Genomic DNA, 15,150 nt, shown 5'->3' with positions numbered 1-15,150 from the left:
TGGCATCCAAGGTTTTGTCCATGAATGGTTTGATTCTTATCTGACAAATAGGAGCATATTGGTTCACTTGCATGCGTTGGTTTCTGCCCCTTTTACTTGTGGGGTCCCTCAAGGATCCATTTTGGGCCCACTGAGTTGTATGCTACCCTTGGGGTCCATATTTCTGCAAATCTGTCTGCCTGTAAAAATGAAAAGGAAAGACTTTAAAACCTGGATGGTTTCAGTCTTCTCACTCTTCATGAAAATAAGACTGACATCATGTTATACCAGACTTCCTTCTGCCATATTTCCTCATGATTGTGTCGATTATTTAGGACAAATTATCCACTTAGTCCAAAAAGGAAAAAACATGATATGACTGAGCTGACCTTGTTATTTTACACCTCAACTCCACCACATTTAAGGAGGAAACAATACACAATTTGTTCGACCACATGTATTTAACAGTTATACTTAACTAGTTACTTTGATTTTTCATGTAACAAAATATATGTTTTCAAGATAAAAGGCTCTGCAGATGTTCATTGTTCTGTTTGTATTGTTTGTCTGTTCTCCATCTGCTGTCCTGCTATTCCCCCCTCTCCTCATCCCCACTCTCACCCCAACTGGTCAAGGCAGATGGCCGCCTTCCCTGAGCCTGGTTCTGCGGGAGTTCTTTTGTTTTGTCCCCCCCTTTTTTTTTTGGTTCCTTCCCACCATCGCCGACTGCTTGCTCATAGGGAATCCAAAGTGCTTTGTTTAACATCTTACTAATTAAAATGTTACTATTTGAAGTGCTATGACATGACATATGTTTTGAATTGGCGCTCTATAAATAAAATTGAACTCATCCACACATGTGTTTTCAGTTATTGCAGCTGATTAAAGCTGCTCAGGTTGGAGTGTTTGCAGAACTGTGCAGGAGTTTACACGAGGTCAGTATAGATTAAAACACATGACAACGTTTGAACTTACAAGAGCTAACAGGATAAAGGAACATGATGTCAATAAATCTCAGGCTGTGCAGACCCACAAAGGGCTGCAAGGTTGTAGTCAGACAAAATAAAGCCGTGTGTAAGGTGCAAAAACAATCAATAACAACACACTGTTTTATTATATTCAGCAGTATGAAAGGAGCCATTCTGCTTTGTAGTTGTACTAATTGCTTTTCAATGCTCTTACTGTTGATACCTGAAGTACATTTTGCTGGTAGTATTTTTATACTTTTAAGTAGAAGTTTAAATTGAAAACAAGGATACAGATGTAGTATTACTCTTCTGTTACACTATTGGACTCTTGATGGACAGTTAAAAGAAATGGATCAAAATTGATGCAGCAGACACAGAGATGTTGTCTTTTTTATACCTCACATGCTTTCTTCCTGTAAAAACTGGTGACTACATTACCCATCATGCTCAAAGAATCCGTAGAAGTAGTGATGTCACTTGAGGCCCTTGACAAGATTTCTTTGGCGCACTAACAGTAGCAGGCCATCTAAGACACTTAGGTACAGTGTTACCTAAAATCTTATTTGTGAAATCACAGTACAGCCACCAGCAACAATATGGAAATAAAATCCTAACCAAATGGAGGGCTTGGCAACACCATTAGTGCTGGACACAAGCACAGCAGTGTCAGTGTGCAGTCATATATGCAGATAGATGCTTGCAACATGTAGAAAATAAGCCCTCAGTGACTAACAGCAGCATAAAATCAGCACCTGTATACAACACAAAACAGGTAATGGCTGGTACAAACAATCTGCATGTCCTCCCTGATTACTGCACTGATGTCATTTAGTTCATTCTGGGGAGTTCTCTTTCAGTAAAAGCATGTCAAAAGCATTGTCACCACAGATAAGCTCACTGACACTTCAGTTTGTCATGTAGTCTGACCAGAGCCTGCAGGACGTGATTCCACTTAACGCCAGTCGCTGCTGGAGAAAAGTGAGTGTTGACAGGTTGATTTATGGCTGAATTAGTGTCCGCATCCGACTATTTACTGTCCAGATAGTGTGAGTGGCCGCGCAGCTGTGACAATGACAACTGAACATGAACTTTTTCTCCTCTTCACAGCGGTGCCATGCGTCAGACTTCAACTTGATCTGAGCTGTAGACTGTGAGACGGAGGAGGAAGATGGACAGATGAAGTTCTGAGTGCTCAGACACTATTATTAGGTGGGAACAAAACCAAAACATACGAAATGCTTTAACTCCAGTTGTCCTATAATCTAGAGAACACTTTTAAAATAGTTACACCTTTCCACTATATCAGATGTGATGTTATGTATATAAAGCCCTAGTTGTGCTGCTCCGGAGCAACACAAACCTTTATACATCTTTTTTTTCTAACATATACAGTCGTACTCCTCAACAGTTATGTACAAACAGACCAGGAAATGCAGAAATTAAATCCAATTTAAGTAAAGAAACATAGAAGCAGGACTTCTTGTTGGTCATAACGTGAGCATTTACTACAGAGCCAGTTTGCAATAGGAATCTTTGTTTTTTTTTTTAACAAAAAAGAAAACCCATTGGATTAAATTCAATTATACTTCTGGCTTATCTTTGTCACTTTGGGACCCAGCAACCCCTCAGACACGCTCATCAGGGAAATGTAGCTGAATAATCTGTTACACATCATTAAGTAATACTTAATTCTCATCATAATTCCTTGGAATCTTCCAAAACATATGTTGCACCCCTTTTCTGTGCTGCAGAAATCCTGAATGCTGCCCGTGTCCTGAAAACCTCTTCGCCTTTAGTGCTAAGCCCGGAGGATGAAGGAACAGATGGGCATGTAGAGGCTGAGGGGGCCACAAAACTCTTCGTCCCATATGTCCTCATCTTCCAGTTCCCACCATCTAATGCTTTAAGCCTGCAGTGAAACACAAAGAGCCTTTCACGCTGCTTTACTGTCACTGCAGGTCAAACTGCTGCAATCAGCTCCCTTTACTCACAAAAACACACATTTGATGTCATCAAACTATTAATTTATACTACAAATTATTTAAAAACACATAATATGACAACAGAAATGACTATAGTATTGTATGTTGTCTATTATTTCAATGCAACATGTCAACAGGTTGTTTCACATTTTTAGCTAAAAGAAGCTTAAAGATGATTTTTTTCACAATTTTTGCTATTAAAATAATGAATCATTCATTTACGAAGACAGTTGCTAATTATTTTTGTTAACCGAGGTGTTCTTTCAGCTTGAAATATTTAAACATTTTAACAGGAGGCAGTTTTTTTGTAAACAGCTGAGATTTTAAGTTCCCCTTAGCAGAGCCTGGCACTAAAATTTTATGTCCTGACATAAAATCCTCCTAATTAGAAGTAGCTCCATGCATTCCTTTTTGTTTTTTCTTCTTCTTGCAAAGCCCTCTGGTGGTGGTTGGAGCAGTCATCAACAAATGAGCTGCCATTTTGAATAAACCTGGAGATATCTCTGAGCAGCACATGTGTAACGCAGAATCCGCATGAAGTGGCATCATTCAGGCTAAAAAGACATCTGCAAGATGAAGAGACTCTCGTTTCTGGCTTTGAGAGCACATTCACTGCTCTGTGAGGCCACCGCTGCCCTGTAAAAAAAAAGAAAAAAATTAGCATACAGCTGATCTTCTGCCCTGAGGGTGAAAAGAGCTGGTTAAAGGGCTTTGGGTTTTAGGGGGGAAAAGGGCCCTGCAGACTGCATTGCTCCACTCCCTCATTGTCCTCTTCATGTGAACTCCATATGTCCCCCTAGCGGCAGGTGTCACAGGGTGACCTCTGACCCGGCATGCCAGTTCGGTGGGTGAGGGTGAAGCCGCATTGTTCACGGCGAGGCAGTTGTCTAGACTGTTTGTCGACAGGATGAAAGACAACAATAAGACGTGTCATTAAGTATTGTACCTATAGTGGCGGTTATTGTCACTCATAAAGGGAAGAACGTACAAGTGCAAAACTCTTGCTGACACACGAGCGTTTGGGATTCAGATTCACTTATCAATGTCATTGTCATTACTTTTAAATATGAGGGAGACCTTTTTTAAAGTAAAATTTGAGTATCACGGTTTGATAAAGCGGTGAAGATATGTGAAAGGATAAAAAGCATGTCACTGTCAGCTCAGTTCACCTCAATTAAACTACTTCTAACTGCCAGAACTGGCAATTTTCCAAGCAACATTCATTCATCGGACTTAAATGAAACTACAAAGAATAATCCTCAACATGCCAATTATCTTCAAGCTTCACACTCGTCTTCTGACATCCCAACAGTCACCGAGCAAAGAAGACTACACACCATGCTTGTAAAATGAATCACTTCAATTGCTTTGGAGTAAAAAAAAACACAAATTACTGTACAAGACATCATTAAATAACGCTCTATTTATTTAGTTTTAAAATAGTTTCTTTTTGTTCTACAGACATAATTTCAAGGAAGTCAGGGACTTTCAGAAGCAACAAAATAAACACTTTTTTTTTTTTGTTAATTTAAAATACTGACAGTAAAATAGAATAAAAATAACAGAAGAGCAAGGCTGAATTACTGGTAATGAGGATAATATCTGACTTGAGGTTAAAAGATGCCACCGAACATGCTATGTGCAACCAAAGTCGAGCATCGCTGCCCTGTTTTCTACCACACCTCTATCACTAAAGACATGAGCAATGTCTTACTAACAAGCTCATATTAATCCCACGGAACAATAGCAAAAAAAATGGATTTTGCAAGCAGAAGTGGTCTGGTCAAGAAGTATTACAGTGGTAGCTGCATATAGTGGAAAGAACTGGCCAAAGGAGAAACAAAAATATACTAAACAATATCTTGAATTCCAAATAAAATTCATGTCACATCTTCACAACAAATGACTTCCAAATTAAAAGATTTAGACTTTATAAGAATAAAAAGGGAAGCAAAAGAAACTGAGAACACAAATTCCACTTAGACTTTGGTTTAGTTATTTATATTTAGGATTTTCCCTTTCTGTGACCAGCAGAAGTTAAAATAATAACTCTATATTCCTCAAGCATCACTTAGGAAAGTAAATGTTATTCAATATGCAATAGAACAAATCTAAGTGTTAAAACAGTGGGTGACGTTGGATCGTTGATAAAAATTTTGCCAGCAACGGCTGCAGTACTGCATGAGGACAAAATAAGACTGCAGGAAAGGAAAGCGAGCGGGCCCTGAGGATCAGGGTAGAAACAGTTCATACAGTAAATGTCTATAAACGTGCCACATGCGGGCACAAACTCAAACACCACTTGTACTCTTTTTTTTTTTTTTATATGTGTGCTAAATTCACATCTATTATTAAAATATTTATTGTCGAGATAGCAAAATCGGCTGCTTTGTAAGGTAAAAGAATAAGCTTTATACCATTCGAAAAGAAAATAGTGCACATTTCAAGGCATTGAGGCCATCTTGCTTTGCAGTATTTCAATGGAAGATACGCATCCTCAGTTATTATAAAGGGGTCCCCAGAGGTTTTAAAGGAGTTTGCATCTATTCAGGAGAAGCATGCAAACGACAAGTACACCCAGTCAGCACTGCGAGGTCATACATTCACTGAGAACTACGTCACCTGGGACACTCTCAGACTCTGTGGCAAAAAAAAAAAAAAACTCGGCTTCTGACAAGTCTTAACACAAAAAGCTAAATCGTTTCCGTCGCCAATGGACCACCAGCGCCGCACGTAGCGCCGCTGTGGTGGAAAGTAACCGCATTTTGTAGTGTGTGAGCTTCAACAGTGGCTTTCTGTTCATTTTCATGAAAAGGAAAAAAAACTTTTTGCGATATAGCAGTAACAGACACGAAACTTGTGAATTCACATCAAAAGACATTTTGGGAAATAATATTTGCATCCTTTTGAAGCACTAACAACAGATGAGAAGGTTGATACCACTCTCGCGTCTATCTGTTGAATATGAAGCTACAGCCAGTTGGCTCCGCTTAGCACAAAGACCGGAGTCAGGGAGAAACATGGAGCCTGTGTCTGATCAACTATTTGACGAGAGGCGACACCAGGAAGTTATTGTGCCTGGTGAAGTAATAGTCTGACAACTAACCCCTCTCATCCCAACAGAGAACGTTATTTGGTGTGCAGATTAAACAAACAAGATATGACGTGTTAATTAGTGAGCTTTACAGAAGCTAGTAAGTGGATTCTGTTACCTTTGAACAGAACCAGGCTCGTCATGTCCCTGAATCTGGTCTAAGCTAACCGGAGTTATTTCTCACAAATAAGTGTCAATCTTCTCTTTTAACTTTCTGTCATAAGCAAATAAGGTTCCCAAAATGTCCCATGATCCCCTCAGGATAAACCAAAACCCTCCATGACAGAATCCGAGGCTATGCTGGACATTGTATAGTCAAGAAAATGCAGATTGATCTAAATGTGAATCCAGTGGTGAGACCTTAGAAAATAAAAATCACCACAGATACAAAGTAAACTTTGCCATCTATGGTGTACTGTACAATAGAAAGTGCACCAGCTGCCGTTTTGTCTTGACCGCAGGTGACAGCAGATAAAAAAGCCGAATCCAGTCTGAAAATATCTCACACACAGTCTGTAGTGAAGCAGGTCAACGGCAATGTTGTGATACTGACCTGCTCTAAAGCAGCAACTTGAAGTTTTCACTATACAGCTTGCAAGCACACAACACAAAACGACTACCTACATCCTGTTACTGAGGGAGAAACTGAGGTATTGAACGAAGGGAAGATATTGCTATCATTAACAGATAAATCACTCGTGTACGTTTCCACTTGCACTTGAAGTGCTGTGCCATTTCATTACAACTAAATTGTATAGCTGATAAGCCAAGATCGGGGGAATCACATCAGTAGAATGGCTTTGATATATGATTGTTCAGCAGTGAGTTAAAAACAAAAGAGTCGCTCTGGAGCAGGAAGAGTCCACGAGCGGTTACAGGCGACGCCGCGACTCTAGAAAGGATTTCAGCCTTAACATGGAGGCGAGGCGAGATGGATGAGGAGGAGTGAGAGGAAGAAATGAGGAGTCTTCAGTGTACAAGTAGTTTAAAGTAGGTATTTGTGTCCGGCGTCCTCGTCCAGCGTGAGGTCCACCACTTCTGGAGGGGACACCCAGTTGGGCTGAGGGGAAACAGTAGTCCAGAGCTGTGATTGATTTGTGCTGTTTAACTGCTCCACTGAGCTTTCCTTCCAGGAGGACAAACTCTTTATCACCCCTCCGCATGGATGGGCGCATCTGGATTGGAAAAGAAAAAACGTTAAAAAGCAGAATTCAGGCAGAGAGGCAATAAAACTGAAATGGAACAAACAGCGTCTCCAGCTCAAAGTCTTTACCGTGCTTTCTCTTGAACTCCCACTATTTCCACCTCACTGTCAGAGGAAGCAATGTTAATCTGGCCCTTGAGTTGAGAACTCTCCTTGTGCGACAGCTCTGCCTCCACGTGGCCTGAAACAAATAAAAGGGACACAGTCACACATTGTGAGGGAGGACTGGAGCAAGTAGAGAGTTTCAGGCCTTGCTGACACATGAAGACCGCAGCTGCTTTGACACAGACAGAAACAAAACAATGACGACACTTGTGTTTGAAAAACTGACTGGACAGCATGGAGTGACACATTAGATGGTGGACTTTAAATTCATGTTTTGACAATGCCGGCTAGTCAGTCAGGAAAAAAAAAAGGTCAATTCTTTTTGTCGCACCGACAGTAAGCCAGTGGTGTGTGGGATGAAGAGTACTTCAAAGGGGTCTTGCTGAGATTAATAAAACCGTTTCCCCACATAGCACGCTGCTCATTGATGACACCCATGCCTTTAAATGTCTTGCCTTCACTGAGAGGAGTGGAAAGAATCAGTTTGGATATACCGGGTTTGTAACTGACCTGAGATTGAGCTCAGAGCTCTTATACACCCAGAGTGAGGTGCCATATCCTGGCCTCTGTGTGTTTTTAGCTCATGCTTTATCACCGTGGGCCGGACTGTCTCCACACTCATACTCTCCTGGTTAGAATCAGTGTCTGAAATATCATAGTGACCCACTACTGGAGGCCCGTCTGCAGAAAACAAAGAAAACACTTCATTATTCAAATCATGCCTGGGAATAGTGGGACTCTGTTTGGAACAGAGACTGGACACTGCATCCACAGTCCTGCCAGCAGCAGCATCTACAATATACACAGGGAAACATAGCCCATTATCCCAAAGTTGGTGTAAAATGAAACATTTGGTGCAATCAGTTGGGCAGCACTAGCATCGCTGTACAACATGAACAACAGCAACTGTGGATAAGGCTACGATCAGTTTTTTAAAGCTACAGTCACGAGGCTTCTTCAATCAAATGAGTGGTTGTGTGTGCAGTGTGTTAATAAACCTTTTTGATCAGCAGATTGTTTTCTTTCCATTTATTGCTTTTTAAAATAACAGCCATTCACATAAAAACTACACTAGAATACAGTCATTACAAAACACTTTCAAATAATGTTACTCAGTGAATGAAATGTAGTGGGATAATAAAAAGCCAAACAACAGAGGAGTAACTGTGGAAGAGCGGGAACAGATATCTTTGTTCTACCCTGTAAAAGGAGTCCCTGGGAGAGAGAGAGAGAGAGAGAGAGAGAGACACACACTGCTATCCAGACATATCTGTGGGTGTGTGAGGGGGTTCGTCTGGACTGCATGTACTATGAGAGAACACTGCCTATGAATAGCTGATTGGGCTGAAATAGGCAGGTACCAGGGTTACCAGAGAAACCGAGCACTTGCCAATGTAAAGGCCATGTATGAAAGATAGAAAAAGGACTAATGTAAACCAGGATAGTCTCTTTGGTAAACAATCGACTGTCCTTAGTGTTGTTTGTAATGCACAGTTTGATTGTATGCACAAGGCTCTCTTTACTGCGTTGACACAACAGTTTGATTTAAAGGTAATTTCAGTTGGAACAAATAATGGGACGTTGGATTCATTTCAATCCAAAATGGCAAAAAAGAATTATGCACCATGAAACAGAAACAACAATATTCACACAATCTGAAACAAAACCATTAGGCCAGGAGAAAACAACTAAATAGATCAAATGTCCCGTCAGTCACCACTTTATCAGCATAAGCAAAGCTATACCTTGCACACATGCTGCTGATGAAAACTAATTTGGCCTTGCACATTCTATATACTAATATAATCACATGCAAACAGGTGGGGAAACGATGCGTTCAGCTTTATGTTCTGTAAAACTGACAGTCATAGGGCTACATATACACATACAGAAAACACTTTGTAACATCCTACCTATAAATATGATTAGGCCAAAGACTCCCTCATCGATGTCTGTGATGTTTGATAGTGTTAGCAGTGTTAAGAACTGTGACACTCATGGTCATCGATATCAGTGAAAGTAGTTTGAGAAGAGGATTGAGAAGGGGTGCTTCCCCCCTCAAAGACCACAGGATCTGAACCAGAGAAGGCCACTTGATCACCCAGATCAGTCCGTTTGTTTTTGTTTTTTTTTTAGAAAATCAGTAAACATTGCCATGCACCATACTGCAGCTGTATCACTGCTGTGTATGTGTTAGTTTGATGCCTGGGTTTTCAGTTTAAAGTCAAGCTGCGAACACGCAGTGCCTCATATAGACACAGGCCAAGCTGGCAGACCAGTGCAAATAAAAAAATTAACTAGACAAATATTATGTGAGAGAAGATTTGAGGCTCTTGTCATTGCAGCTAACAGCCACAACAAAGGAACCCATGCCTTATGTCCATAATCTATACATAGGCTACTAAAAATAAACACTGGGAGTCATTGTATTCCTCCCTCACTAGTTTCTTCTTACTGCACAAAGGCAGCAATAGCAGCAAATGTAACAGAAAGGCCAATATTAAAAATGTAAACACATCTAATCTAAATATGTAATATGATTCTTAAAAGCAAGAAATCGTGTGGGTTAGAATATTGCGTTTATATTTATAGGCAAATCTATGTTTAAATGTTCTGCTGTTAGTAAAGCTATGCCACCAAAATAAAGGTCGTCACAAGATTTTCCTGAACCACTTACAAGCAAAGTGCAAACAGTTCAGGAGAAAGAGGGGTCATGTGGAGTGTTAAACCTGATTCCTAAAGAAATAGCACTATAATGCTTTATCTATCATTCCCAGCATGAGTTCAGAATGACAAGGCACATGCTATTACGCAGCAGCACCCCACCTAGCACTGTAATGATGGCTGCCCAGGTGCTGTAATGCAAACTCTGTATGAATGAAATAATCGGCTACACTGAGTGTGTGTGTGAACGTGTTTACAGCTGGTAAACAAAAACAAACAAGCCATACAATAAGCAATACAATAAGAGCCCTGACTCAACAGTCTATTGACATACGCTCTGTGTCCGTGTCACAGATGCTGCAGAAATCAAACAGGTGAGTTGAATTATTCTGAATGTCAAATCTCACAGTGATTCAGTGCCAGCAGACGCACTGAGCCTCAGGTCTGCAGAGTCCAAATGACCAGCTCAGGCCCGGCTGCTGTTGATGGTGTGTCTGTTTAGTGACCTCACATCGTTTACCTATTAATACCCATTGCCATGCTTTCTGCATCAACTACTTCTACACTTGGTGAGATCAAAGTATGAAACTGCGAAGAGTGAAGTAGAAGTGAAATCTAAACATTCAAGAGGCCAGGGTCTGGAACACCTAGATTTCCATTCTGAGTGACAACTTCAGGGAGGATGTTGTTGTTTATGGGGGTGGGGGTGAGACTGTTGTTCTCTCGCGCCAACATGTAGGCAGCCATAGTCTCTGCAGACTCTGACGATGGCAAAAAGGAACTTGGTGGGGAAGGCCGTGCCCCCTGGGAGGGATGCTGCCCTTCTAGGGCATCACTTGAGCGTTTGGACGAATCGTTGTCCGAGTCGAGGTGTGCAAGCTTTTCCATCCAGACGCGGAAGCGCTCCTCAGTCTGACGCTGCATCACAGCAAAGCGTGTCATGGCCTCCTCCAGAACACTGCCGATGCCGTTCCTGTCCCACGAACCGCTGTCCAGCAGCCCATGAATCTGGGCTCCCACTCTGGATCTCTCCGATGCACGTCTGAAGCCAGCTTTAAAGACATTGAGGCCAAGCCATAAGAAAATACAGTAGCACGTTCATGCTTTGGAGGTGGACTTTTGTATTAAAGAGAAAATGACAGTTTGTTTTTTGGTTACGTGCAGTTCGAGTCTTTCATGCTGATGGACTACATCATGCAGTTGTAGCACCCTGTGTGCGGGATGTAAAAATGGCTGAAAACATTTCATGTACTACAGATCCCTAAAGGAAGAAAACTGGATGTCTGGGGTGACTGATTCAGTGACTGTGGTTTGGATGTATTAACTGGTGAGACTTTGGGGTAAACACACCCTTCTAAGGCACAAAATTGCAAATCTATCGAGCAAGCGTAACAGATATGTCTAACTAACTTCTGCATCATTGTAAAATATGAGATATGGCTAATATGAGCCACAATACATCTAGAATGATCCTGTTCAAAAACCTTGATCGAGTAGTTTCAGTATGGAAGCACACCAGGAAACAATAACTGAATAAACAAATAGTTAGACACACCACAAGCTAAATTATGAATTGAATGAGAAAAGAAACGCTATCTACCAAAACAAACCCAAAAGCTTATATTCTAAAAACACAACCACAGCGAAAAGATCAACCTAAAGTAATCAAAATGGCCTCTCCTCCAACAGCAGCAGCAGACCTGTAAATACCAACCTGCTAGAAGCTACTTTTGGTAAACTCAACTCACCCATGAGATTTCTACAACTACTACGGGAACACACACAAGACCGATGTGCATGCAGACAGTACAATCAGTATTTGCCTACCGGTGTTTATTACTATTAGACACTTTCAGTGGCTCACAGCAAACAGCCTTCCTCAGTCAGAGGAGTGTATGCATTAACATTTTCTAGTGGATGACACAAGAGCTACCTGACTCTTCAAAGGTGCTGCAGAATCCATTATAGAGAAGAGAACCACCTGAGTGCAATACTAAAAAGATTCACTGCCTCCTGTGTAGGCAGAGTGAAGTGTATGAGAGATCAAGACCTAAAGACTATTGAAAAGCTGCAGGCATATTTGATAAGGACAGAAATGCATGATTTACTAAATGCCTTGCAGTCTTTGGGTGATGTAAACATTCAGTAAATCCCCCTAAATAGAAATAATATTATAGAAATATTTGCATTTGTATGCAATCTAATAAAATGGCACAATAAATAAGATTTACTACTCATGTATAACATAATATTTAAACAGCACGTTAGCACTGAGCGGTAGCTGCAGAGCCTTGCAACTCAGTGAGATCATAGTCTATTTGCATCTATTTATAGCAAAGGCTGAGGATACAAATGGCTCACTTGTTAAACTGCAGAACTCAGACTACAGGTTAGATTAACACGACTCTGTTTTATCACTCCATGAGTTGAAGAATGTTGACTAGACTTCCACAGCATGCAAAAGATGAGACAAAGTTCCAACAAAACATACATTGTACTACAACAAGTGATTGGGCGTAAGCCCTCTACAGTCGATGAATATCTAAAGACAAGGTGAATGAATAGAGATGATGAATGAGGAAAAAAAACTACAAAAAGAGAGAAAATGATTGATAAAACAAACACAAACAAAGCAGGCCTTGCATTGATTTGACATTACGATGGTTTTGTACATGTAATTGCATCAAGTTAACAATTTGGTTTGGTTTGCCTAAAAACTTAAGGTCATGCAGACAACCTTGTATTCTTAAGCATTGTGTCTGACTGATGACTAACTGTTAGTGTCTTATATTGTAGGCCTGTATTTCATTACAAAGCAATAAAGAGTTTTAAATGGAATATGTAAGTGGCTGCTACTGTTACCCTGGACGGTGGTATTAGTACTGTGGATAAGCATGTGTTGTGAACACTGGATGTTACCTGGAATATCTGTCTTGATTGTCTTGCTACCTCCTGAAGTGTCGTCATCGTCGTCCTCGGAGGAGCTGGTGCTTGAGTCGCATGTGAGCTCGCTGTCACTCGTACTGCTGTCCTGCAGCAGGTTATACTTCTTCCGTGCTGCTGCCTCTCGTTTTTGCCTCAGCAGACGCATACGCTCCTTGTGTTTCTGGCTCCGGTGACCTTTCACTTTTGCCAGCTTGCCATTGGTTTGTTTTTCCTGCCCTCCTGCTGCTACCACAGTGGGCTGGCAGCGATTCTTCTTTGCAGCCATTGCATTTGGAGGCATCTCACTCTCTGAACGTGACCGCCGAGACTTCCTCCCCCCTGAAGCCGTGGCAGAGGCTTGCTTTCCTGTCGCCTGCCCAGGATCATTTGCAGCTTCCATGTTGCCCTCTTCTCCATCACCTACGGGAGGAGCAGCCCCTTCTTCCCCTGAGGAGAGTGTGTCTGAGTCAGCCAGGTGGCCACTGGATGAAGGGGAGAGCATGCAGGGATTTGAGGAGTCACTCTCATAGATATGACGAGACACAGGCTTGTCGCTCCCTGTGGAGGCGTGCTGGGACTCTGGGGAGTCTCGGCGGAGCTCCTTCATCAGGCATGGCATAGAGAGGAGACTCTGCTCTCCCTCTGTATTCAAGGGGCTGTCTGCCTCCTTTTCCCTTGGGGGTGAGCTGGTACTGGTGGTGGTGTCTGTTTTCAGGTGTTCATCCTGCTCTCCTTGACCAGAAGCTGTGGCTGATTGTGCTTCATCAAGGCACTCTGGGGGGCACTCAGCATCCACAAATTCTTCTGCCTTCTCTGAATCAGCCATCTTCATGCTAGTTGAGCCCAGAGCCCAAAGGTCCAACAAACATGGACCAATGTGCCTGGACAGGAGCTCACCTGCTGGAAGAAATACATAATATACAATTCAATTCAGCTGAATTTATGAAGTGCCAAATCACAACATGTAATAAGGTGAAGACTTTACAAAATTATACAGAGAACCCCAACAAATCCAGAGTTTCCTTTGGATTCTTTTAGAGGACACAGATGGCAACAGTGGAATGAAAACTTAGCAGACTAACTCCAACTAAAAGCTTAAATCTGTGCAAGATTGTGGATGTCTGAGAGCAGGGTCAAAGTATAGATCTTTGTCTACAAGGCTTAAATTTCTTTATGGAAAGAACAGTGCTGCCACTGTATCTTCCTGCATTTCAAGTTAGTACTTCAAATAAAATCAATTCCGAAAATTATAAGAAATAAATCAGCCCAATATAAAGGTCTATAAAATCATTTTTGAGTGAGGAACATTTAAGGGCATTGTTAACGATATAGTTCAATCAACATTATTACCAGTGTCTCCAGATCGATTATATTGGTAAAACCGGTGACATATTCCACTTAGTTTAATCTTCCTTTTCAAACTTGCAATGCTTTTTGGGTTTATCTTCTATGCATTGTTTACTGTGCTGCGTTAGCGTGTTGCATAACAACTGGCAGATCACAGAGTAAAAACAACATCTAATGTCAACAAATTTCAAGCAATATTTTTGCAAGAATTTTCCATAAGCATTTCTGCTGGTAAGCAACAATCACCGGCTTAATCTATTTTTACACTTCTGTTGCACAGAGAATAACTTCACAATGTTGGACCACATTAAACTGAGTACATAAACTATTAGACATTTATTTCTGCCTGGATGAATGACTTTAGTTAGTTGTGTCTGTAGCTAGCTGCGGCTAACACAACCTTGTAGCTGCGTAGTGAGGCTAACCTCGGTCATAACCTTACACTCCGCAAACTTGCCGAGAAGTCATGGAAAAATATTCAGGTTGCAGGACAGCTGCCTCACTGGATCCTATAAATGGAAGCGGTATCTATCCGGCCAGAGTCGTAACAGGCAGGATAATGTCAGCAGCTAACCGCTAATGGCTAACGCTATTTCAGTCAAAACCCAACTTAGCATTTACAATCGGCTGTGCTAGTTAGAACTTACCGCAGCGTTAGTTATATTCTTCTTCTCCCAGCGACGCACTTTTCGACATCTTCGGTAATTAGTAGCCTCTCTGGTTCGCGATGCACAAACAATGCAATGCTGAATGCACTTTACTTCTGAACAACTTGGAGCAATTTGAACGTGTTTTGGCGCAGTCCGCTCGCACCACAGCGAGCCCCGTTAGCCGTTAGCAGTTAGCTGTGTGTTTATTTAAAATGTCTCCATCGGCCGTCGT

The 15,150-nt window shown here is 41.4% G+C and overlaps 1 protein-coding gene across 4 annotated transcripts; it reads right to left on the bottom strand.

Moving 5' to 3' along the window:
• Positions 1–4,334: 4,334 nt before the first annotated feature.
• Positions 4,335–15,150, bottom strand: ark2n (arkadia (rnf111) N-terminal like PKA signaling regulator 2n). Of its 4 annotated transcripts, none has more exons than XM_008282764.1 (5): positions 14,916–15,150; positions 12,916–13,821; positions 7,843–8,013; positions 7,297–7,408; positions 4,335–7,198 (listed from the first exon to the last, which is right to left on the bottom strand). In XM_008282764.1, the coding sequence occupies exons 2-5, from the start codon at positions 13,751–13,753 to the stop codon at positions 7,009–7,011; spliced, it is 1,311 nt and encodes a 436-aa protein (XP_008280986.1). In that variant the 5' UTR covers positions 13,754–13,821; positions 14,916–15,150; the 3' UTR covers positions 4,335–7,008. The 4 variants fall into 4 exon arrangements, with proteins under 4 accessions (XP_008280986.1, XP_008280987.1, XP_008280989.1 ...); XM_008282765.1 differs by having other exon boundaries at positions 12,916–13,818; XM_008282767.1 differs by lacking the exon at positions 7,843–8,013.

Source organism: Stegastes partitus, unplaced genomic scaffold (assembly GCF_000690725.1).
Source record: "Stegastes partitus isolate 25-593 unplaced genomic scaffold, Stegastes_partitus-1.0.2 Scaffold285, whole genome shotgun sequence".
NCBI lineage: Eukaryota > Metazoa > Chordata > Actinopteri > Pomacentridae > Stegastes > Stegastes partitus.
The sequence above is the reverse complement of the archived record's forward strand: the minus strand, read 5'-3'. Positions and strand labels throughout refer to the sequence as shown.